This window comes from Manis javanica, chromosome 2 (assembly GCF_040802235.1).
Source record: "Manis javanica isolate MJ-LG chromosome 2, MJ_LKY, whole genome shotgun sequence".
NCBI classification, from domain to species: domain Eukaryota; kingdom Metazoa; phylum Chordata; class Mammalia; order Pholidota; family Manidae; genus Manis; species Manis javanica.
This window is the reverse complement of record NC_133157.1, coordinates 67795976-67822572: the sequence shown is the minus strand read 5'-3', so window position 1 is coordinate 67822572 and position 26597 is coordinate 67795976. Positions and strand designations below refer to the sequence as shown.

The following is a 26597-nucleotide window of genomic DNA, read 5'->3' as shown; positions in this document are numbered from 1 at the left end:
CTCAAATTCCTTAAAAGCTAGCTAACCTTAGAAATTTAATGTTACATATAAACTGCCAATAAAATAAAGGGGAAAAAAATCTATCAGTGGAAAAAAATGAAAAAGACTTACTGCATAAAGACTTAATGCATAGCTAAATTTTATGAAAATTTCAGTTACCCTTTTCAAATGTCTGTTGAATAAATCAAAGTCTGATATTATTTATTTCTTTTTAAAATAGTTATAATATATGAGAGTGACTATACAAATATTTTGGCTCATCTTAAATCTGTAGGTTTTATGTTTATATTTCTCTTGAATTAAAATGTTTAACAGCAACTTTTCATATTTTAATATTTGAAACAATCCAAATTATTTTCATTCTAATTAGAAAACTGAAGTTATATATTAATCCAATGGTTTCATTTGATTAAAAAAACAAAAGAACAAAAAAATAATTTCCTTTAACATGCTGTCAGAGATGCACTGAAGGATCTGTTCGTTCTTGTTCAAATAAATTTTACTCCCATGGGAGGAAATAAGAATGCATCATCACCAAGCACTTTTGTTAACACTTCCTCATACCAGAAAGCTGCATGCTGTCCAGCACTCTACCTATCTGCAAGAGTAATAAGCAGTCCTTACTAGCCAAGAGGGACAGCAATGGCGAAACGTGATACAAACTTTGACTCATTCTTCTACCTTGTCTTTGAATACCTTGAATTGGAGTTTATAAAAATGGCCTGTTCCCACAGGCTTTCAGCTAGCTGCCAACTAATTTCCCAAGAATGAAACCTTAGCCTGCTGACCTGCTAAGAATAGAAGTAATTCAACCAAGCACACTTCAACTTTAATACTCAAAGAAATCAATGTTGAAATGTCAGGTAGTAATAAAAATAAATGCAGGTGATAAAGGAGAAGTGTTTTCTGGTGGGTTTCCAACCTCTCATCTCTACACAGCATCAACTTTATGTTTTCAGATCCTTTGTTCTGTTAGCAGCTTGGTTTTAAGGAATCCTTTTTAATGGTTAAAAAGAAACTAGTTTGGGAACTTCAGACATATGGAAAATTAACTGACTTGGAATTTCTTAATCCCAACACATGAAGCCCATTCTTTGAACACCTGAATTTCCTGCTGTGAAACCTCTGTCAATGGTTTTACTAAAATAGTGATGCAATTGGTTATTAAGAAAACAAAACAACAGGAAAAACCATGAGTATGTCTGGTCTATAACATACACATAGATTATATGAACAGGAAAAGTTACCAGAAACAAAACATGCCTCCACAGTTAAAAAAATTAATTGTTCTGACTCTACAATGTGTTTACTGGGACTCCCCTTTTGGAGAGTCCCCTATTCTCTGAGCTCTCCCTGAAAGACCTATCGCCAACGGCCCACCCTCTTCTCAGTGTATATTCTTTGCCTGGTATCTCATGTAATCTCCACAGCCTCAGGTAGCATCTACAAGCTGAAAGTCAGCCCAGATAACCTACAGATGAAATTACCACCCCAGTAACTCTATTTGGATGTCTCACAACAGTCACATCAAATTCAACACATTCAAAACTAAACCCATCATCTATCCCATTCAAAACCACTCTTCTGGTCTCTTGGTGAATGGTATCATCATTCACCCCACTGCCCCAAACAGAAATCTAGGCATTAGTTTTGCATCATCTTTGATTCTACTATCTCCTTCACCTCTCCTGTGACTTCCCTGAAGCATCTAATCAATTACCAAGTCATGTTGGTAGACATGCATATATGCCCTCGCTTGTTTTTGTTTTTCCTCAAAAAAGAAACGGTAAAAAAAAATAGGACCCTTCATAATTTAGCTGTCACTTCATCTTTTTCTACTTTCTATCTCCTTCCCCTATTCTCTAATCGTATCTCCAAATTCTACATATAATAAATTTCTTTGTTTCTTGACTATCTTATGCTTCATTCTTTTTCCAAGCCTTTGTACATACTATTCTTTCTGCCTAGACCTCTCTCTCTCTCCATTCCCAATCGTACTCCACTTGGTTCACTCATAGGAATCCTTCCCCTTGGCTATATTCTTCCAGGTCATCTCAGGTTTTCTAAGCCTATTTCTCCTACATCAATCTTAAAACTCAGAGTCCTCTCATTGTGAAAATACACAAAACCTCCCTAGCTCTGCACTTTCCAGCCACTATTTCTCCAGTCTTTGCCTCCTCACATTCATTCTTCTATAACTGCAAAATTTTCTTTTCCCACTACTTCAAAAAGTCAAAGATTTCCTCACTGCTAAGTGCTGTGGGCTCCTTTCAGTCCTGTTATCTGACTTCAGTGTAGCAGATGATATTTTTGAGACACTCTTTATCCTAGGCTTCTTTGATAATACTCTCCTACCATTCTCCTCTTATCTCCCTGAACAGCTCCTTCTCAGTCTGTGGCGCTCTCTTCTGCTCACCTTAAACGTTAGCACTCCTCCAGGACTCTGTACTTGGTCTTCTTTTACTCCTATTCATATTTCCTTTGGGGCAAGCTCAACCATTCTGCAACTTCAATAATCACCCATATGCATGATTCCCAAATTTCTCACCTGTTCACATGTTCCTATAAGCTCCAGACCTTTGTTAATATGGACTATGGAAGATCTCTTTTACATGTCCCATGAGAAAGTTCAAGTCATGGAATCCAAAAGGTATTATTGTTCTTCCTAAATTGCTCTCTTTTCTGAATAGCACTGTATCTGACCATCAGCCTAGGCAGAGACTTGGGATATTCTTTGTTGCTCCCTGATTCTCATCCTTCACAATCTGTAGCCAGATTCTGTCAAACTCTTTTCTTTCTACTCCTCAATTCCACTGCTACTACTAGGTTCAAACTCTGATCACCTCTTGCCTTCATATTCTAAGAGTCCTCTTGCTCCCATTTTTCAACCTTCCTAAAATTATCCCTCACACTCCTTCCAGAGTAACAAATCACACATCATTCCTTGCCTAAAATGCATCCTGGTTGCCTACAGGATGAAGCCAGAACTCTTTAGCATAAAAAACAGATCCTCAGTAGCTGCCTACCTCTTCAGTATTAGCTCTGTCCACATACTCATATCCTATGTTCTGGCCACACTAAAATACTGGATGCTTTCTAAATATAACAAACTGTTTCTGGCAGTTGCTTCTGTCTACTTTGCTCTTCCCTTGAGCCTTTCATAATCTCTGGTACAAAGGCCCTTTCTCACAGTTGTGGATGAAATTAATCACTTCACCCTTTGTATTCCCATGACATCCTGATACACTGTTAGGTACCTCATTTGGATGTACTTATATTTCCAGTCTGGATTCAAATAGCAATTCAGCTATTTATTAGCAGCTACAAATAAACCTCTGAAGCTTATCTCATCAGTGAGGATAATATAGTAAGTTATGATTAAAAAATGAGAGCACTGTGTAAATAAGGCACCTTCCTCTACACCTGATAGAAGCACATGATAGGTGCCTGAAAAAAAATGTTGGTATTTTTACTGCAATTCTGTTTACCCGATGCCACTATCCATAACCTTAAAAAACAGACCTTGACCAAATGAACTGGAAAGTGCTAGACAGATACACGGTGTTTGTGTTAAAACATGTTTACTGAATTCCAAAATTATTATACTGATTATTGTCGAAAGGCAGAGAAAAGGAATCGGGGAAGAAAGCTGGATTTGGAGGAGTCAAGGGTCTGCTGGGAGCCCCCAAAATTTAGAGTAAGGCTTGATTTTCCTTTACCTTTCAACATTCATGCGGAACAGCCTTCACCATCTTTGTACATCTGGCAACTACCTACTTTTTACTAATCTGTCACAGCATCACTGCCACTCTGATATAACTGTTGCTTCCTCTTGAGTTCCCAGGGCCCAGAGTTTCGTGAATTACGGATTTTGTCCTGTCTAGAGGCTGTGACTCCCAGTGGGCAGAGATCTAATCCTTACTACGTCCACTGCCCGCTCTTAAGGCGCCTTCGAGAAACGTTGGCGAATGAATAAAAAGACGCATCACACAAAACACACACCTACCACAGCAACACGTCAATCTCCAGGGCAAGCGCGTAAAAATCTTTACGGTAACCCCAGCGCGAATCTCTGCCAGACCGCGGCCAGGCACACACCCCTCCAGCGCACAACCCCGCTCGCCCCCGGCCACTCACAGGAAGTTCTCCATCACGATGCGGACGATAGAGCCTTCCACGAAAGGCCTGGACGCCTGAGGAGGCGGCGGCGCCGGCGGGGCCGAGCTCTTCCTTTTGCTCGGGACCTCCGACGAGGGATCTCTCGGGAGAGCTCTCTTCGAGGCAAGGGGGCCGGGGACCGGCGTCTTCCCGCTCGGAGTCGCCATCCCGGCCTCCTCTCCCGCCCGCCGCGGCTTCCGTCCTCCCCGATTTGCGGCACCGGCGCCCCGGCGCCCCGCTCCCGCGAAACTGCCCGGCGCGCTACGCCGCCCGTGAGCCCGCCCTGCGCCTGCGCAGTCCACCCGGCGGCGCCAGCCCCGCGTCTCTCCGCCCCCACTCGGCCGGGTCCCGCCCCGCCTGGCGCTGCCGGCGCTGGCCCGGGAGACGGGAGCCGAGGACTACTGGTGCGTCTTGGGGTGGGGACCTCGTAGGGTGCAGCTACGGCACTTTCTTCTCTGTACAGTTGTGCATTTTTTCAGAGTTCTTTTAACTCAGAAAAAAGATGTCAACTGCATTTAGTATTTTGAAAGCCCTTTCAGCGCTCCGAAGAAGTGGATCCGCGAGGGGACGGAGGAAGGCTTTTACGGTGGTACCTGGGGCCCCGGGATGGGCCGGGGTCCCGGGGCAGGAGACGCCCAGAGGGGTGCCGTCAGACCTGCCTTGATCGGAATACGGCTGAGTGCCCGCCCGAGTGCACCCGTCACCAGTTTGGGGCCCTTCGTCTTATCAATTTGCTTTTAGTGAGGTACCCGTGTCAAAAAAAAAAAAACAAAGAGAAAGAAAAAGAGGACTCTACCAAATAGCTCTATGCCTATCTCTCCCTTAAAGCATCGTGCCAGGTCTCCAGCGCGCCCCATTTTGCACAGATTCTCTCCAGGGTCTCTTCACTCCCTCCCTTCCTCCCTCCCACTCCCCTTTTAAGACTTAATCTCTGGAGGTTTCTAGAAATTCAGGAGCTCGAGGGCGCTGGCTGCAATGAGCGGGTGCTTCCGCTTAGGCCTGCTCACATTCATCTAGTTAACCTCATTAAAGAGGAGGTGTACTGAGGCCTACGTGCATCTTCATTCACTCAGCTAATAATGTCTCATCTGCGCGTGATCTACAGCTTCTGCCGTAAAGGAGACAGTCTCGGTTGCGCGTCTCAGAGCTTAACTTCTGGTGCAGGAGACAGAGCAAGAGCAAGTGAACTAACACATGTTCAGGTCATGCCAGGCGGTGAAAGGTGCTATGAAGAAAATAAAACCGATTGTGAAATGTGATGGGGGAGACACTAAAGAGCTGTCGGTGGAGGTGATGTTTTATCTGAACCCTAAACAAGAGCCAAGGGTATAAATAAGAAAGCTTTCTAGGCAAGGACGAAGGCTCTGGGGTGGGGACAAGTGGGATGCCCCGGGAAGAAAGGGAAGGCCTTGTGGCTGCACTGGAGTGAACAGGGCTGCCTAGTGAATTTCATTTTAAAAGCAGTCGGAAGCCATGAGGTTTTAAGAAGGAGAGGGACATGATCTAATTAAAGTTTTAAAACGACCACTCTGATCTTTGGAGAGAGTCAAACCTGGAAGTAGGGAGGCTGCTTAGAAAGCTACTGCAGTGGAACACTGATTCCTAACTCCTGGACCAATGCTCCTTTCCCAGGTCCCTGCTTCTTCCTCTAACACAAATGGAATCTGCGCTAACAGAAAATAGAATGAATAAAATCATAGCTTGTCATGGTTACTAAAAATAAAAAAGTGCATGACAAAATAAAGAATACTTTTAAAACTGTTCAAAGGGCAGGAAATAATAAAAATACTCAGTATTTATATTATAACATTCCCTACACTGACATTCCCTACATTGCTAGTACAAATTTTTGAAAAGTAATTTGGTATTCTGCTTCAAGAGCCTTAGAAGAATCAAATCCTTTGAAGAAATATTATGTTTGGGGAACACTGTCCTATAGGAAAAATAACAGGCAGTAGTAATGGGAGTTAAGGGCAGGGAACCAGTCTGATCATTTTTGTGCCATCATCAGTTCTTTAGTATAGTCCACAGTGACCCTGTACTAGCAATGTACTAGCAATTGTACTAGCAATGTAGGGAATGTCAGTGTAGGGAATGTTATAATATAAACACTGAATATTTTTATTATTTCCTGCCATTTGAACAGTTTTAAAAGTATTCTTTATTTTGTCATTGAATTAATCAAATAGTGCTTAGAAACTTGAAAGTTGAGAATGACTCCCTGAACTTGTGATACCATAAATGCACACACACATTATGAGTTCTTATCTAAACAGCCAGCCAGTCATGCTCTACCACCATACTTTAAAAAGGAAAATGTTACTGGTTTTGCTTCTAATTACAAAACCAATACATGTTAAGTGCAGAAATTTGGAGAAAACACAGAAAAATAGACATACACCAAGGGAATAATTACTCATGATTTCTCTACCCAAATTAATTACTATTAAGATTTTGGTGTATGTTTTGACATTTCCCCTTGTATATGTATGGCATGCTCCTTTTGTTCCAAAAACATAGGATGATACTGCTCAAATTATGTTACCTATACTGTTACTTAACCCCTTTTTCTCAGTATATTATGAATATTTCTTTATGTCATTAAATATTTTTCTGTGACATAGTTTTAAATAAATATATAGTACTCCATCAAAAGATATACAATGTTTGATTTTAATACTTCTCTTTGGCTGGACTCTGACTGGAAGTTTGAACCAGGGTCACTGTGGACTATACTAGCTCAGCTTCCTAACATCCTTTAACAATTTCATCCACCCATAAAAGTATACACATCTATCTTGTTACACTTGTTTTTTAATCCCACCACGTGAAAACTGTCTTAAAAGGGGTGGCAGTGAAGAAGCAGAAGGTCTTTGGAAACAGAATATCAGTTTACCAGAAACTGAGGCTAATGAATAAGTAACTGAGCCACAAGAGCTAATCCTGTGCTTCTAGGATTTAAAATTCCAGTCAGCAGCTGAGTTCACCATGCCAACCTTGCCAGCTAACAGATTTTGCAAAGCAGTTGTATTTAACTTCCTACCAACCAGGGACCATTTTGAGCTATGGCTTTCCAAATCTGCAGGAACTTTAAAACTGATGCAAACAAAAAGCTGGCACAAAGGGACAGAGCCAAGGATTATAAATATATTTCACTTCACCATCAGAGCACCATCTTCTGCATTCTCTTTCTTGGCTTTACTCCAAGCCCTTGTTAAAATGCCACAATAGCAAGAAGCCTGGCCAAGACACATGGACTGGGACTCTGCTGAGACCATGTCTGACTGAGACAGTTTATTCCAGTACTAGTAAGGGCTCTTACAGGTTCACAGAAATAATATTCTTTCGTTTAGGTATCAGGTGAGAAGAAAGACTCCTGTTGCTTTTGGTAAATTTATAAAATGGAAAAGTGAACCCTCATGACTTGGGAGAGAGGAAGTCAGATGCTAAAACCTAAGTCTTTGGCACCTAGGAACCCCCCATCCGTCTTCCTGCATTCCTCCTCAGGCTCACTTTCTGATCAGTCTAGTTAAAGAACTGATGGGGAAGAGCTAGGCAGGATGAGGGGTTTGGAGGAGAACCAGCACTCTTTTCATAGGGAAAACTAAAACCCTGGACAGCAAGCTTCTGCTAGAGATAAGGATACCTTATCTCTGAGGTTTTTACTTTCTAGACATTTGTTTCTAATATCATAAAAAGGCTTAAAACGGCCAAAATTATCTGCTCCTTCTTACTGTAGTGGTATTAGCACTGGAACTGGTTAGTAATAGCTATAGTAGTAGTAGTAGTAGTAGCTAATACTAACAGCATTAGTTTTAAGTACTATTTCATAATTAGTTTTTATATTCTGGATCAATGTCTCAACAGATTTGTGTCTTTCTCAAACTTCCATTTCTTGGATGCAAAAACCAACAGAAAGATTTTTAAAAATCATTAGGAATTAACATCAGGTTTCAAGTGCTTTTTGTGATGTGTCATGATAGAAAGCCTAGAACTAAAGAGGCCTTCATATCTTTTAAGGATATAAAATGGGAAAACAGTATTAAATTTTCCCAGAAGGAATTTACCTTCAAGTTCAGAAAGACCACAAGGTGCTACAGCACTATGTACAATCTCTTCTCTGCCAGTCCTTGCAAAGTGAATTGATAGTCCTCCTTAGCCAGGCAAGGGGTAAAATTGTGCCCAGTTGAGAATCGCTGCTCTTACCCTACCCACTCTTTCAGGGTATAGAAAAGGAAAGAAGCCTTTCCAGCTCCTCTTATAAGTCTAACCTTGTCTAAATCCTCTAATTTCTAAGGAAAATAAAGGAAATGAAAATTGCCCACCAATCTTACTCATGAACATATACGCAAATAGATAGCAATGTTCAAAAAAGTAAATACTCCATGACCTAATTGGATTTATTACAGAAATCCAAGGTTGATTAAACACTAACAAGCTAAATCAGTTAATGTGATTCTTGATATGAAAAGATTATAGGAGAAAGGTCAAAGCAGAAAAAGCATTCAATTATTTTCAACATTCATGGCTCAAATTCCTAGGAAAGGTTGAGTAGAAGAAAATCTCCTTTAACCAATAAAAGACAGCTCCAAAAACCTTTAGCCAACTCATATTCAAAATGAAATGTTTAAAAATATTCTCTTAAATTCTGCGACAAGTCAAGGATAATACTATCACTACTACTACTAAGCTCTATATTGGATATGTTAGCCTGTGAAAGAAGTTAAGAAAACAGAGCAGAGGAGTTGAAAAGGAAAATCCAAAACTGGCCTTATTTAGAAATATTATATTGTTTTATTATCTGATGTTGTATTATATATCTGATAAACATCTTATCTGATAGCAAAAGAACACTGTGGAAGGCAGAACAGTGGCTCTCCAAAGTGCCCACATCCTAATCCCTGGAACTTGTGAATATGTCACCTCACATGGTAAAAGGGAATTTGGAGATGTGATTAAGTAAAAGATCTTGAAATGGGGTGATTAGCCTGGATCATCCAGGTGGGCCCAATATAATCACAACAGTCCTTATAAGAGGGACACAGGAAGTCAACATCAGAGGCTGTGACAATGACAGATGTTAGAGGGATGACAGCGAGAAGGGGGCCATAAGCCAGGGAGTTCAAGAAGCTTCTCCAAGCTGGAAAAGGCAAGAAATAGATTCTCTGCAGAGCCTCCAGAAGGAGCACAGACCTGCCAACACCTTGATTTTAGCCCCATGAGACCCGTTTTCAGAATTCTGACTTCCAGAACTGTAAGTTAATAAATGGGTTGTATTGTGCCACAAAGAGTATGGTCATTCATCACAGCAACAACAGGAAATGAATGTAAACAGAGTCTATTCTGAGAAGTAATAACGAGCTTGGCAGGTTTGCTGCATATAATTCCAGGTGAATCAAGACTTAAATGTAATAGGAAAAAGTTTAATTTTTTAGAAGAAATCATATGGTAATATCTTTAAAATACAGGATAGGGAAGAGTTTCTTAAATAAGACAAGAAAAATGTGAACCATAAAGAAAATTAAAGGGTATGAAGTCACACACACACACACACACACACACACACACACACACACACACACACATATATAAATAAAACTAAGGCCTTTCATTAATCAAATTCCCCATAATATGACTGGGGAGAGAGGAAGTCACAGCTGAAAAAAGATATTTGCAGCACTTATAACAAACAGAAGCTTGGTATCTGAAATATTAGAGAATCTTAGGGTATCTGTAATATTAGAGAATATTAGAGTATCTGTAAGAAAAAATATACATACGTACATGGAAAATGGGAAAAACAGGCATTTTGCACAAGCTGAAGTCATTGAACATAGAAAAAGTGCTCAATTTAATTCATAATTAGAAAGATGCAAATTAAAACCTCAGTGAACACAATTTCATAATTATCAGGCTGGCAACAGTTAAAGTCTAACATTAGCAAGATTGGGCAGCACTCATTTATACTGATAAGGGTAGTGTAGAGTGGTACGGTCAGTCAGGAAGAATGTTTTCATCATTTAGTAAAGTGCACATATTGTACAAACCAGCAACTCTTATGTTAGATATACAACCATAAGAAAATCTTTCACCTGGGTACCCAGGCACTTGTGCAAGAACAGTTTAGCAGCGTTGTCCACAATAGCAAAAAGCTTCATCTCCTTTGTGATTTTTGGGATCCACATCGGTTGTACTAAACGCTTTTATTGAGCATTTGTTTATTTAATCCAGAAATATTTGTTGAGTATGCTAGGTGGTGGGGGTACAAAAACTGAATAAGCAACCATTCTTGAGAAGATGGACATAAAATCAAGAATTTAGGTTTAGCATGATACATTTTGTTAGGAGTTAGGTCTACAGGGAGAGCATCACAGAAGGACCATTAACAGCGGCTGGAAGAGGAAGAGCAAAGGGGCAGGCAGTGCCCAGATGCTGGCTAAAATGAGCCTTGTATGGCAAATAGTAAAAAGAAAATAAAGCACAAGATTATATGGCTGCTTTATCCTTAAGATGGCACTCTAAACTCACAATTCCTTTGTTAGAGAAAATACAGAAAAATACCTGTGATTTATACAAAAATCTCACTCAAACCTTATAAACTAAAATGGCTTTTGGGTTAAGTGCTTAAGGTATTATTTTCATTTCACCTTTACAGATACCTTAAGAAGTAGAGACAAGTATTTGCCCCATTTTGCAGACTAGGATGGAATCAAACAGTGTAAGTGACTTGCCCTCAGTCACAAAGCCCGTTAAGTGTCAAAGCCAGGATTTAAACTGAGAGCCGGAATCCACAAACTGTGCACTTAATCACTATGCTGTATCACCTCTTTATAGTCTTTCACATGTTTCAAATGTTGCAACATTAGAATGAAGACTTAGAAATGGGAATAAGACATTAAAGAGCCCATATCCCATATCTTAGCCCTCCAAGAGTGGCAGAAGACATCAAGGTACCCAGAGACCTGCGTTAGTAGGTCTTTGTTGGTTTTCTCTGTGCTGCCCAGACTGCAGCTAGGAGGCTGGCTCTGCCCTCCCAGGTCAGAAGCCCTGCCCAGGCCCTCCCCCATCACCCTGTGCATATGACCTCATCATACTTAACACTGAATTGGGCTGACTGGTTCAGATTGCTGTTTTCCTCACTGACATGTGAGCATCTTTGTAACCTCCATGCTTGGTGTCATGCCTGGAGCATAGATCTCTCATCAAATCTTTGCTGAACCTTTTCTTCTTCCATATTAAGCCAGACTTTGCATCAGAGGCACTATTTTCTCAGTGTCCTTTCTTCACCTCCTTGTGTGCACAAATAATCTCCGCTCAGACAGCAAATTGTAGGAGAGTGCTCAATCTGCCTGAGAAAGTAGTTTCTCTTTTTGAAACACTTGGGTGTTCAAGTGAGAATCAGAATAAGTGCAAACACTGGGTTTAAAGTGTTAAGCACACCTATTAGCAGGGACGTCTTCCCGAAAGGCATTTCTACACATGAGAAAACTATGCTGTGCTCACTGTCCTTTCATATTTTCATCCAGGTGAAACATACTTAAGATGAATGCCAAGGGCAACCTGGAGAAGGAAGAGAAGCAGCCAAAAAGTGAATCCTGCAAAAGGAGCATTCGTGAGGGAGGGTAAATTAATCCACTCACCTTCCACCTCCTCTCTTCTCTGACATGAACTTCAGGTTATTTATTAGCAACAACTGGTAATCATTACCTCTTTCCTAACTGCCCTAAATCAATACCTATCGCCCAAACCCCCTTTCTCCCCCAAATTCTCAAAGCTGGTATCCTAAGTAGTATTTCTAGTTTGGCAACCTTGGTAGCAATTTCGGTAGCCTGTACATGCTCCTGAGTGAGGGAAGCTTGGACCATCTGCCTAGGGGTTCACCTGGTCTTGGGGGTGGGAGGTGGTAGGAGAGTTGGCAGGTTCAGTAGCCAGTCTTGTAAGGATCAGAACACAGGTTTGGCAGTGAAACAGACTCAGGTTCAAACCCAAGTGCTAGCGCTAGCTGAACTTGGAGATTGTTTCCCTGTTTATAATATGGAAATATCACTAGATCTACTTCATTGGTTGCTACCAGGATTAAATGAGCCAATTCATGTAAAGCTCTTTGAACAATGTCTGAAAATAGTAAGTATTTAATAAATGTTAGCTATGATTATTACTATGGATTTATGTAATCCGTAAGCAAGGAGGCTGGTGAATGACTTCAGTTATTCACTACTTATTATTAACCCCTTTACTACTGACTAGATATTATGTTAAGTCCTGGAGACACAATCTTCATTTCTTTATTCAGTAAATATAACTAAGCTTCAGACAGGAATAATATTTTGAGTTATTTGCAATGATAAGTATAGTGTTGAACTGGCCAACACCTTGAAATCTTCCTTCCCCAATATTTCAACTCTACTTAGGGATTTCCCTGCTACAGGTAATCATCATAAATAGAAAGCATTTGGGTCACAAAATTTTGCTTTACTGTAAAAGTTTATTTTCTCCACAAACCTCAGGATGTTTATTTTCTACAGTTGAGCGTTTTTTGTTTCCAAGTAATGTGGTGTTCAGGGAGGTATAATGCTTTTTGTAGATTAATTTATGGGTTTTGACATTCTTGAGTGTCCAGAATGTCCAACTCTGTGATTACAGTGGATTTTTTTGACATACAAAGCAGTGAGAGCTGTGGGCTTTGGGGTCAGAAAAACCTGACTCTAAGTTCAGCCACTTAACAACTATGGAATCTTAAGTAATTTTTTCACTATTCAGAGCCTTGGTTTCTTTACCTGTAAAAGAGGGATAAAAATATCTCCTCTTTGGAGACTGATGGGAAGATTAATCCTTTCTTCCTACTCTCCCTCTCTTTTTTCCCTCCTTCCTTCCTTCAACTAGTATTCATTTGTTGAACACCTATTATATAGCAGACATTCTCCTGGGTGCTGAGATTACAAAAGTAAACAAAACAGGCAGGAATCCTTACCCTCATTGAGTTTGCAATCTAATAAGAAAAAATTGAGGGAATAATTAAGATTGTTCATGGAAATTAAAAGACAAAAATTAATTATTGCATCAATGTATGTAGTACTGTAAGTCCGAGGAAAGGAAATCCCGGGGAAAAATACCTCTAAAAACCGAAATCAGTCAAAGGGAGAAATAAAATTTAAAACCTGTTTATTACTTACAAAACTGCAGTCTGGCCCATCTCTCTCTCCTGCTCTAGCATCAGCAAAACTGGCCCTCCCCTTCACCTCTTCAGTACAGATAAGCCCTCCGTTGCCCAGGTAATTACCCACTGATATGGAGATGAACTTCTCTCCACTCCTGAGGAATGATGCAAATGCACTAAAGCCATACTTTTTTCCACCTCTGAACGCCTATTGAGATGTAGATGTACTAAAGCCAGGCGAGATATTCTGGAAATATTACAATTTTACCCACAAGTACTTATATCACTAATAAAAGGCTTCAGAAGCATTTAATTGTGACAGAATAGAGATGCAAATTTGAATCTGCAGTTACGTAATGAAGACAATCTGACCAACAAAAACAGGAAGGAGTTAACTGCCAGTGAAAAGAGTTTCAAATTATCTTTTATTAGGTAATCTTATAATTTCATAACAGTTGTTTGGGTATACAAACATGTATATACAGTTTCCTAAACATGTAAATAAAAGGTAGTAGTATACTATATCTGCTTGAATTCATATTATTCAAAACATCATCAAACATTTACTATAAAAGTCAGTAAAATTGTTAAACATGTTCTAAAAAATTTTGGGTGTGTGTACATAAACATTTTCAAGCTTGCTTTAAAAAAAAGTGCAATTTCTATCCATGTGTTCATAGTGACTTTCAAAAGTAATTCAAAGGGGGAAAAGAGAAGGTAGCATTGCCTTGTAATACAGCCTTAATACTGACTTACCCTGGGACATTTGTGAAAGATCTTTTGTTATCATATATGGTAAAATATATTTAAAAATTAATACTCCATTTCTGTGAATAAAACATAGGAAATAAGACTTTGTTTTCTTAGACTAACTTGTTACCATAAAAACTGCATTCATTCTGCAGATATAATTGATAGCTCACATTATTACTTTAAAAATATTTATGATACTTGAAATTCAAAAGGAAACCCAGAAGATTTATTCTCCTCTCAATACATTCATTGAATGCAGATTTAAGTGAGCACATCTCATTTTGATGGTGCCCTCTATTTGCATATTTTAAAATGACTACAATATGGTACATGTGTATTTTTAACTGGTACCAAAAGGAAGATGGATGATCTATGCAAAACCAGCAGCCTATACTTCCATAACAGTTGTCATATGCAAAAAGAAAAAAAAAAGCCCTGAGTCAGTGTTTTTTGCAAAAGTAATGAAAAAGAGTGCTCTGAAGTCATTTTATAACTTATGAAATTGGTAAGACTGTCCGGTATTCATTTGTTTTGTTTTCATTTTGATTAAAGAGAGGTATGGCTTTTGTTCAGTTAATCCAATTCAGATCATTTCTTAAAACTCAATTTCATTTAAATCCTCAGAATATCCTGATGATTGCTGAGTTGTATCTTCCATTTCTGTCAGGAAAGATAGACAATAATAATCTTCTCTATTTTTATGGTAGAAAAATATTTAATTTGCATTATCAGTTGAGACTACTGTAAAAGCCCATTCCAATCAAACTTAAATTGGGAAAAATACTGTTACCTGCACAGGGTCCTGCTTGAAATTTAACATCATCAATGGCAATATCACTTCTTATTGACACTCCCCGAATGGCTTCAAAAATTACCTGAAAAACAATGAAGGCTGAATTTAGAATAGAGTCATCTGATAAAACAGTCCTGGTCAGGGACAGATTCAGGCTGTGTGGATCTGGAAATTTAGGTTGTTCTTGGGCCCCCTTTAAGGAAAAAATACAAACCCACAAATACAAATTTAGGTAAAAAAGAGAATACTTATTTGGAAATAAAAGAAATTCACAACAAATTACTGGAGACATGGAGATTCAGGTCCCTTTCTTCTGAGATCTCTTCAGGCCATTTCCCAGGAACGCTTACCTAGAAAGGTTTCCTGGTGGTGACCTGGTTTCCCCTCCCCACCTGCATTCTACTCCCAGAATTCAAAGGTCCTATGACAGTTATGGGCTGAGAAGCTTAAGCTTTCTTAGGTTCTCCTTTGATATTGGTACTAAAACAGAGAATTTAATATGACTGATGAGACCATGTATGAACAGCAAAGCATAGTAATTAAATTTACCAAAAAGACAATGTTTCATTCATCATGTTAAATACTATAACATCTAAGAACATCCCAGGAGGAAGCGGAACCAGTTTCATGATTCTACAACCTGAGAAGAAAAGTAATGATCAAATATACAGGTCCTAGGGAAACTACATTATATTACCAGCTCTAAGGCTGACTCGACAATGATTAATAACCCAGTGAATACTCCAAGGAGGTTTGTGGGTAATGAAAATTGTCCAGAAGACACATTTGCTCTACTCATTTTATGAGCAAATGATTCCCTATTGAACTACTTGATGATTTAAATTGAATCAAAGAATATAAAGTTAATAATAAGTCTGTGAAACTATCTTGAAATTAATAACCTGAAAAATCTTTAATGACCAAGATGTGGCAAAATAACATTAATAAAAATTCTAAGGACACAGCCCTAAACAAGAATCCAAACAAATGGCAAGAAGAGGGAAGAAAGTGTCCTGACACTTTTAGGTAGGAGGATATATGAGTGAAGTTAATAAGCATTTTGGTTTACTGGACAACAGTAAAATCTGTTTTGACTTTCAAGTCTGCAGTGGAAGTGTAATAGACAAATTACCTGATAAAGTTACATTCTGAATAGTTTGTGGTTGGACTAAACACTTGATTTCATAAAACCTTCTTCTTTGAATTTCCTTAATAGTTGAGTGATAACCATTTTATCACATAATGACTTCCTCCTTGGATTACAGATAGATATTCTTTTAGTAAATAATAGTGGTTACTTAAGAGTTAGATAAAAATATTATTTCCCTTTCAATTTAAGTGTATTATTTTTTTCAAATGGCTGCTGAGTTATTAGGACATAAATACTTAAGTTGTTTGGACCCAACAACTTAACAAATGAAGCTGTTAGGTATTTCTTTAGGTCTAGGGACAACAGGAAAAAGTTACTGGGACTAAGGGCACCATGAAAAAGAAAATTTGGAGACTAGTCTTAGCTGAGTACCTGGCACATTCCTAGTATTTAGTCAGTATAATGAACAATATGAGTGATGTAAATATTCCAGTGAGCTGAGAATTTGTCTAATATTTCCTTTCAGTGGCATCAAAATACAAGAAACCATGGACAAAAACACCTGAGAGCAGAGAAGGAAAGGTCTTGAGCAAGGAATCCAAAGGAAATAATTTTGTGTTTTTGATCAATTGCAAGTCAAGGTCTGCTTAGCACTTTAATAAATCCCTCAAGAAGAAGCATGATTAAAATTTTACCACTTGAAGCATTCCTTCTTCAAGGATAATCTCATGATTGGAACATCATCTGGAGACCACCTGCATATTTTCCCTGGAGGATGAGTCTCACATGGCAGCAGTACTGTAGCATTCTAAACTCATCTATATGCCCACTCCCACAAATGATATCCACATTTCCTTCTCTAGCTCTGTTCTTCCCCCTGAACTCATCTCTTATCCTACTGTTTGCCTGACATGCCCACTCGGATGTCTGATATCAAAAACTTGGCATGTGCCCCCACCAAAACCTGTTAATTTGCCTCCTGCACACATTGCCCTCACTTTTCCTCATCTGCCACCTGAAGTCTTCCTCACCTCAAAAAATGGTGACTCCATTGCAGCAATTGCTCCAGCCAAAAATTATGGAGTCATCTCCACTCCTCCCTTTCTCTCACACCCCATGTTCCATCCATAAGGAAGTCCTGTGGGGTTCTGATGACATCTCACCTCTGTTGCATAGCCCAGGCCACTACTCCTTGTGTCAGAACTAGTGCAGTAGCCCCCAAAGTCATCTTTTCCCCCACAGTTTGCTCCCCCTATAGTAGCTGGTGTGATCATTTTAAATATAAATCAGATCATCTTACCTTCAAGCCATCTGACAGTTTAATGCTTTTGGAATGAGTATCAAATTCTACCATGATGTCCAGGGCCTTTCATGATAACACCATGACGTCATTACCTGATTGGCGTGACTAATTTTTCGTAGTACTTATTACCACCTGATGTTACATTATATATTTTTTGGTTTGTTTTCTACTTCTCCTCCACTAGAATGTAAGCACCAAAAGAGTAAGAACTTTATATGTTATGGACATGGCAATATACCCAGCACTTAGAGTAGCAAGTGATCAATAAATATTTATGAAAATGAGATATTTTGGCCTCATACTACATAGAAGCTGTGCTTGAATGCCTCATGCAGCTACTGAAAATACCAGGTCTGCCTGATGATATGAATTAGAGATCAGAGAGATTTGAGAGGGAATATATTTTTAGAAACAATAATAATATCTTTTTATATTTTAGTACTTTAAAGTTTGTAAAACCTTTCACATACTGTGGGGTAAATGGCAGAATTTCTAGAATCTCTTGCCTGGCTTTAGCTAAACACATATCAATAGGTGTTTACTGGTGAAGCTTCCTACAGCCTCTGGGCAAGGGGTGGAGCGATAATGGCCATTCTTTCCTCCCCTCCACTTCTGGTATGTAATTGGTCTGGCATCTACCAGTCACCAAGGACCTACCAATGGAGTTACTCTTGGAAGAGGCCGATGGGAAGTAGAGAGCATGGGGTGGGGGTGGGCAGAGTGTGAGTGGAGGCTGGAGGAGACAGATAGGGCCAGACCTAGCAAGCAAATTTGAGCAAGCTGTGAACAATAAAAAATGGTTTCTCCCAACCCACCCTTTCACATGACTTATTTCGGTTTCACCGGTTTCATAGGGGAAGTTGCACCAGGCAAGGAATACCCTTTCCCCTGGAGTTACACATACCTCCACTCTAACTCTGGTGATGTCAGCATGGCAGGAATTATTACCCCATTTTGAAAATGTGTAAACATTATCAGAGAAGATGAACTTTCCCCAACATCACCCAGGTCTTGTGACACTAGGGGAATGAGGTATTTGGGGACTGCTGTGGTGGGAGGGGTACAAACTTTGGAACTAGTCAGATCTGGGATTAAATTCTCACTCTGCCATTTGCCAGCTGGACATTTAGTTTTCTCCATCTGTAAAGAGGAGTGCCAAGATCAATTAGAAGAATTTATATGCCTGATACATAGATGATGGCCAGTCTATGTGCATATGGGTACATCTCTATTAGATGCTAGGATATTTTGGAGAAGCTAGTTCAGCCCAGTCTCCTCCAGACAGTTGTTTGGGATTCCTGAAGGAATCATTAAATATAAAAGAAAATTCATTACAACAGATTCAAATCTGTTTCATTCTAAGCCAAAGGGAATGGTCTGCAGTCTTCTTTTCAGATTGAAAGCTGAAATCTCTCAAGCCATTCTGCACCCTTTGGACTTGAAAATCCCAAGATGCCACCCCAGATGGCTCACTACTTTGTGTTCAAAAAACATTTCCAACAACCAGTGTGGATAAAATGAGAGTTCCGGTGGCCAGGATTCTCACCTGGCCTTGGTTGACTAGCTCACTGCACACCAGTGGGCAACTTGACTCTATATAAAGAGCTCCACCCAGTGCTCTGTGTGCAACATGCTGGCAGGGCTGCAAGGCTGCAGGAGAGCAGAACAGAGGCTGGAGTGGTGGCAGTGCTGAGGACAGAGGCCCAGGGGACGGCTGTACAGACAGAGGGGCCCAGAGGCAGAGACCGGCTTGCTGAATGCAGACTTGCTCTGAGTGAATGGGATTCTAGTGACTGACTTGCCACCTGGAAATAAACTTGGGTGTAACCCTTTCACCCCAAGAACGTTTCACTGTCAATTTCTTTGGTCACACTGAATCCATAGCAAACTTGCCCGGGGCTAAAACCCATTGGCAAGACAACCAGCCACCCTCAGTCTAGTAGATGCAAGGCCTTGTACCCAACTCCCTAGGCTTAGATACTCATAAGTCACCTGTTCCCAGAACTCACGTCCCAGAACTCCTATGCATGAGCACATGAAGTTTGGGGAGTTAAAAAAAAATACCAATGCTTGCACTCCACCCAAGAGATTAGGTTAGTCTAGGGCTGTGATTCTCCATCTTTAGTGGGCATCTAATTACCAGGAGGCTTTAAGAGACAGATTCCTGGGCCTCATCCCCAGAATTTTTGGTTTAGTAGTTCTTAGATGGGGCCTGAGAATGTAAATTTCCAGTGAATTTCATTTTAGGTGGATTTGTATTTCAAATGTTACTGCTAGTCTCAGGGCCACATTTTGAGAACATTTGTACAGGCTAGAAGTATGAGTGTCCTAATAGCCTAACAAAATTAGTCCATCAACTCTGGTTGATCAGTCATATTAGTAAGTTCTTGAGGGATCCACTTTCCTTCTGTAAACAGACATTAAATCATCAAAATAATTTCAGAGTTATCTGTTTTCTTTATTGTATTACTAGACAGTTTTGCCCTGCTGAGCTGGTAGGCCATCCCTGGACAATGGCACATCTTCCCTCTTTCATTGGTTCTTTAGGAACTCAGCACTTTAGATGGCACTGCAACATGGTGACCTGAGCTTCTGGAATTTCTTCCCATTTAGATCTGCAGAAAATTAATTTAGGCTGTGGGATAGTATAAAATAAAGTCCTTGTTTTGAATACCTCTTCCCAGAAAGATTTGGGCTTAGTCCAAGCAGCTGGTGGTTAAAGCTGAGGGGTGCTGGTCCCAGAGTTCATCAGTCAGAAGCAGGGATTTTAGTTCAAATTCACACCTGAGAATTCTACAGAGCAGTTTCATGAACAATCAGGGGCCTGAAGGTTATCTTCCCAGAGCTCTCTGGAGTTTAGCTCACGGTAGGCAGGTGAAGTCAGTGGCTGCAGGAGGCCACTGATGATCTCTAGACTCGATTGGCTACACCACCACATCTATTGGAATTTAAAAGGGTCTTTCCTACCACTGCCCACATTCCCTTATAATCAGGATGCTGTAAGATGGAGATCTACTAGCACATGAGAAGACTCAGGGGAGACCCAGGTCTTAGGAGCAAGACTTTCAGTTTTTTCTGCATCAATGCAGACAGAGGCTTAAAAATTTACTCTAGACCATATACTCTACTAAATAAAGGCTCACAACAAAAGCCTTGCATGTGGGTAATGATGAGTGAAAGATGCAGCTGCAACAACTGATTAGTAATACCATGTTTGGAAGAAAGGGAGCCTTTGTTTTTGGAGATTTGCAGGACACACAGAATATACTTGACACAATGTACCCAGACAATTGCTGGCATTCATCACTGAGTTGCAAAAATCACTTTATGCATAAATACCCAAAGCTTTCTCTCCCTAATTTCCCACACACTGCTTGGATTTAATCAATGTAGACTATGTTTACTCTTAAACAAGTACGGCCTTTATCTTTGACCCTGAAAAAGAACAAAACACTCTCTTTGGTAGCAAGAAAAAGAAGTTTATAGTTGTATGTCTTTTCGCTTACCTTGTGTTGCCTTTCACAGCTGTATTCAATCAGTGCTCGCATCCAGGAAATGCTCTGCTCACCTCCTCTTCTCCATAAGAGGGACTCTTCACTGTCACCTTCCTTTTTCAAATAAATGCTCAGCAGGCCAGTCCCTGCTCCATACATGTGGTAGAAAAAGGTCAAGCAGTGTTTTCCAATGACTCCCCTCAGAGGCCTGGACGAGAGGTGTGCTTTCTGTCCGTACACCATGTGGGAGGCCTCAATGTACATGTAGTAACCTTGAGAGCAATGCAAAATCAGGTCTTGTTAGAAAGGACCCATTATATTCTCTTCTTTCTCTTCTGACTAGTGTTCCTAGAAACAAATTAAAGTAAGTAGATGACTTGACTCCAGTACTGATAAAGGATTTTATAAGTTCAGCAAATTCAGTTGAATATACAGAAGGTAATTAGTATACTAGTATTATGCCATTGATGTGGTGATTAATAAATCAGAATTTATCCTACCAATTCATGGACAATATTCTGGAACTTACAGACATTGTTTTTGGGGGGGGGGAGCAAGGAGTTTGAAGTCAGGTTCAGGTAGATCTGGGTTCAAGTCTTGGTTTTAATATTTGTTGTCTGTGTGATCCTGGTCTAATGAATTATCCTCTCTGAACCTATATTCATCATTCAAAAATAAGGGTTTATAGTATTTGCAGTACAGTTGTGAGAATTAAATAATGTATGTGTCATATGCCCACTTGTAATATATATTTAAATGTTAGTTTTGTATTTCCACTTCCCTTTCCCAATTTTAGTTTGTTTTTTTAATTTCCAGGCAAAAGCAGGATTAGTTTGCATATGAATAAGGCAGTGATCTGCTGGCATCAGTTTTCAGCAGTTCCCATGAGTCAGTGGTGTGACTTCTGTGGGTAGGTCCAAATGATTGAACATCAGTAGCTGGAAATGAGCCATGATGTAAATATTTACACCACAGAATTGGGAATAGCTACAAATTGGCCAACTACCCCCAACCCCCACCAAAAAAAAAAAATGCTGGTTAGTGTTAAATACTTATCACCAAGCCACTGAAATAAGGCAATAATGAATAGGAATTTCTAGAATAATGTACCAGGAATATAATTCTGTGTACCTAAGCCCATTTAAAAAAAAAAGGCCCTGGACTCCACATCTGTTCTTAACCTTTGACCATTTGATGAAAAGTTTTTACCACTTCTACCTGAAAAAATATACACAATCATTTGCAAGCAATTTGTCTCTTTGCCAATATTGAGTTTTTTTAGATACATGATATAAAAATAATCTTTACATACTGTTATACCTCCTATTATTTCATGCAGAAATTGATAGCTGAATGGAGTGGGGAGAAATAGAAATCCCAAATACTGCATGCAAATGATGGCTTCTAGGGCATCGTTCTTCATAATTTGAAGTTTAATGAAATGAGCTTTAGCCATTTCCCCAAATGCATTGCTTGAGATACCTCAATTGGAACTGATCAAAAGCCTCATCTGTGCTCCTCCATGGCTTTCTCCTTTCCCCCATTTCCACAAACACAGACTTGAGAAGTCCTACAGGCTATCAGAAGGCTGGGAGAAAGAGTACTGCCCAATTTGGTCTTATCAAATTGTGTGCACTGTGTAACCCCCTCTCTCAGAGTTTCGCTCAGTAATGTTGTCACTCTGAAAAACTGGGCCATTAGAGTCAAGGGATACGGCCTTTGCTCAACCAGTCATCCCCATGATCTGCTTTAAAATATTAGGAAAACTACGGTCAGTGTTTCTGCAGTGTTCACCAATGATTCCCCTTTACGAAAACCAATGGTCCATTTTCAGTGCTTGTCGTTCTTGTCCCAGCAGTAGCATAACAGGTCACTCCTTGGCTTGCAGAACACTGTTCTCTCCTGGGTTTTCTTCCACCTAACTGGTCACTCCTTCGCTAGTGCACACTTTCTTCTAACCTCTCGAACTTGGAGTGGCCCAGTTCTTGAACTTCTCTATTTTCACTCTCTCCTTTGGTGATCTCATCTTGTTCCATGGCTTTAAAGATTACATATGTTGTATATCTCAAATTAAAATTTCTAACCTCTTTGCTAAAATCCAGAATTGTTTATTCAAACTGACAAATGGACATCTCCACTCACTGTCAAACAGACATCTCAGACTGAACATGTTCACGACTCAGCTCCTAACAGCTTTCCCCTAAAGCCTACTGAGCTCTTTCTGGTTGGCTAGACCCTAAACCTGGGAGCCATGTACCACTCCTTGCCTCCTCTCGCTCTCCACAACCAGGCTGTCAGGAGTTCCTGTGGCTCTACCTTCAAAATCTATCCAGAGCCCAGTCATTTCTCTTTTCACCATCTCCATTGCTACCTCTTGGCCTGAGCCACTATCATTTTTTGCTTGGATTAATGCAACACTTCCCAACTAGTTGGTCTGCTTCTACCCTCATTCTCTACAATCTAATCTCAACATAGTATACATAGTGAACCTTCTGAAACAAAAGCTAAATCTTTTGAACACTACTCTGTTCAAAACCTTCCATTGGCTCAGAATTTCACTCAGAGTAAAAGCTGAAGGCCTCACAACTGCTTTTAGAGTCCTGTACAATTTCCTGCTTATTCTCTACATCTCTGATTCTTACTATCTTCTTCTCCTATAACCTTCCTCCTTACTGTGTGTTGAGTGAATCACTACACTGGTCTCTATGCTGTTCTGGGATATAGTAGGTATGCTACTGCCTCAGGGCCTTTGCATGTGCTAACCCCTCCACCTGGAATGGCTTTTCCCCTATAGGATCTGAAGCCTCACTCCCACCTCCAAATCTTTACTCAGTTATCACCTTTTCTATTAGGCCTATTTTGACTACACTATTTGAAATTGCAATCCCTCTCTTCTTGAACTTCTTATTTCCTACTAATTTATTATTTTCCACAGCACTATAACATTTAAATTGCCTAACATACTATATAGTTTTCTTATTTTTCACGTTTGTCTATTTCTCTACTGTAGAACACACAACAACAGAGATATTCCCTTGTGTACTTCACTGCTATGCTCCCAGGTCCTAGAACAGTGCCTAGACAGAGTAGAAGCTCAATAAATGTTTGTTTGAATGAACTAATGAATGCATTTTTTCCACAGCCGTAAGCCACAAACCAGTGTGACCAAGGTCACTCCAGTTGTATGAGGGTCTTGGAATGAGACATGCACTTGACTAGAACACTCTAAGGCAAAACTAGAACAAATCAGGTTTTGATAAAATTAGTCATATCCAAGCAAATGTTCTCAAAACAGTTCCATACCATCTGATGTATTTTTTTAAGGGAACATACATAATATGATAATTCTTTAACTTTGTTACTTTCATTTCTTTCACTGGCAAGAAAATTGCTATAATGGAAGCACTGGGATTATGGCACTTTCAGCAATGAAAGGAACTTTGTTCTTTTCCTTAGCATTTTGTAACTTCAGCTAGGCTGGATGTAAACACATACAGATATACATAATCCTAACTGAATGGTGTATCTAATTTAATTCCCTGGGGAATAAGGTCAAAGCATGAAAATGACCATGGTTCACTGCCTCACTTCATATAAAGGTATCCCAGGCTGTTCTATGTATTAGGACAGTTTGTGGCACAGTGGACGGAAGCCCCACTTTAGCGTGTGTTTTTAACCTCAGAAACATTTCCTCCAAAAACTAATTCTAAAGGAAATCAAAAGAAATCAAAGAAAAATCACTTTTGTCCCTGGCCATTAGGGCTCTAAAAAAGGCCCATGTGAATCCTATGTAAAGGACTTGGTTAAAAATGAAACAGTAAGGGGGGTATAATAGCCTCCTCTGAAAATACTGTCCCTAGGAAAACTGGGAAGTAAAGACTTGTGGGGCCCTGAAACCAAGTCTTTTCAGAAAGGAAAGGGAGCAGCAGACCCGTCACAAGTGAGCGATAACCCAGAAGTCTCTTTCGTCTGGTGATGATAATGTGCCTCCTAGTGATATCATGAGTGCTGGCCAGAATCCAGTCCTGGAGGGGAGGAAAACCCCTAGTCACCTCCAGGATTACCCAGTTGAATCCTTTTTCATGATTACAATGCACTAATCATTTAGCCTCAAATGTTGAAGTATTCTTCTAGCAATGCTTTCACCTCATGCTCCTCTAGGTCTCAGGTATCAGGTTGAAGCCAAAGACAGGTCTCCAGTTCCTGGGGCCTCTGTGTGTTTCGTACTGTGAAATGTGAAATAGGAAAGGAAATCTCCTAAGCCTTGACCTGTGTAATTGTGCCACTTTTTCAAGAGAGGGCTAACATTCAGGGGAACGTAAGTACAGCTGGGCCTTTCCAGGGCACTAACACCAGGCCACTTTTCTTCAGTAATGTTGGCCTTTCCAAAAATCCTTCAGGACACAGTTTTTATTTTAAGCACATTCCAGAAGGCAATACTGATTTAGGCCAATCTAGGCCAACACATAGACCTACAAATAATTTTAGCATATTTGTCAACTGGTTAGAATTTGTCCTTCTGATGCACAAACCAATTATCCCTCTTGATTCCAAATATGTTTTTCTTCTTGACTTTCATGACAGTGACATTTCATTTCCCCAGAAAAGATCAGAACCTTATGGAGAGGCCTGCCTCACGTGTGTTTAGAAAGCAGAGAAAAACCCTGTGTGTTGATCAGTTTTGCCACATTAAAACTCCAAACGCTGTCTGTCTCAGCAAACAAGAGCTCTGGAAGGGAGTCAGGAAGCCCCAGCATTGAAACCTCCAACTGGCTCATGTTTTCTTGCCCATGAAGGATTCCAGTCAGTAGAGGGGATTATTAACAGGAGAAAACATATCATTTTCTCTCTGTGGGTCATTGTTTAACATTCAAGACAGGGTTCCAATAGTTCTACTGGGAGATCAGAGTCCCATCTGTTCTTTGGACAACAACTGTGATATGTTGAGACACACACCATATTTGCAGTTTGGAATAGGCGAAGCAGCTGCTCCTTCCTTCTTGCACCCCCTTTACCAGGGCCAGAAAGAAGCCCAAGTGGCGTGAACATCTAGCTGCATTTATTAAGTCTGGAACAGGATTCTGAACAATCAGGGAAAAAGTACATCAATACTTTGGATAGAATAACAGCTAAATGTCTCTCTCTACAATTGCTCTTTACTCTGCCTTTTAAATGATTTTTAAAGCTTGTCGTAAATGAGAAATTATTGTTTTATTGCTATGGCATTTTGGCATTTCAGTTTGGGAAAATGAAAAAAGTCCAGGAGGTGGATGGTGGTGATGGTTGCACAACAGTGTGAATGAATTTAATGCCACTGAACTGTACATCTACAAATGGTTAAATAGTAAATTTTATGTTATGTATATTTTACCAGTTAAAAACTTATCATAGAAGTCTTCTCTGTGTAATAGGTTCTGACAAAATCAGGAACTAGTATGATAACATAAAGAATGGGAGGATTGAAGGACACTGGAGATTTTAATAATCTGAAGCTAATTCCTCAGATGGTTACAGGCTAATTGGGTAACGCTGTTGCATGTCTGGATATCAACTATCAAAATTCTGAAAAGACCAAGACTTGAGTTAGATTGCTATTAAATTTCAGCTATATAACTAACACATTAAATACACAATTTTGGTTTTCTTTCATCTGACAGCACAATTTTACAAATAGATTTCACTATTTGGTATTTTAATGCATCACTGATATTTCTGTCACACTGGAAGGCAGTGATCTTAGACATGAAGAAGACTTCCATCTCTACTTAGGAGCATGTTGGAAGACAATTTAATTGCCAGAAATATGGAAGACTTACTGCAACACTGAAAAACACCACAAAAAAACCCCA

At 39.7% G+C, this 26597-nt stretch overlaps 2 protein-coding genes and 1 long non-coding RNA gene across 8 annotated transcripts in view; 1 reads left to right on the top strand and 2 right to left on the bottom strand.

Moving 5' to 3' along the window:
* Positions 1-4440, bottom strand: part of SMC5 (structural maintenance of chromosomes 5) — a 107208-nt gene extending 102768 nt beyond the window's left edge. For all 4 annotated transcript variants that reach the window (XM_073228638.1, XM_017651264.3, XM_073228636.1 and 1 more), the window contains exon 1: positions 4138-4440. In XM_073228638.1, the coding sequence (XP_073084739.1) occupies positions 4138-4325 (188 nt within the window). In that variant the 5' untranslated portion in view covers positions 4326-4440. The remainder of the gene's footprint in view (positions 1-4137) is intronic.
* A 28-nt stretch (positions 4441-4468) lies between these two features.
* On the top strand, positions 4469-18037 carry LOC118967078 (uncharacterized). Its single transcript, XR_005053872.2, has 3 exons — positions 4469-4562; positions 11685-11780; positions 16478-18037. It is a non-coding gene; the product is annotated as an uncharacterized lncRNA (long non-coding RNA).
* Positions 13722-26597, bottom strand: part of MAMDC2 (MAM domain containing 2) — a 134210-nt gene continuing 121334 nt past the window's right edge. Inside the window, exons 12-14 of one of the 3 annotated variants that reach the window (XM_017651261.3) lie at positions 20761-21020; positions 14859-14943; positions 13722-14728 (exon numbers count right to left, since the gene is read on the bottom strand). In XM_017651261.3, coding sequence (XP_017506750.3) covers positions 14664-14728; positions 14859-14943; positions 20761-21020 — 410 coding nt within the window. In that variant the 3' untranslated portion in view covers positions 13722-14663. Of the gene's footprint in view, positions 14729-14858; positions 14944-20760; positions 21021-26597 lie in introns of those variants that run through there. The other 2 variants (XR_001851803.3, XM_017651262.3) reach the window with 2 other exon arrangements.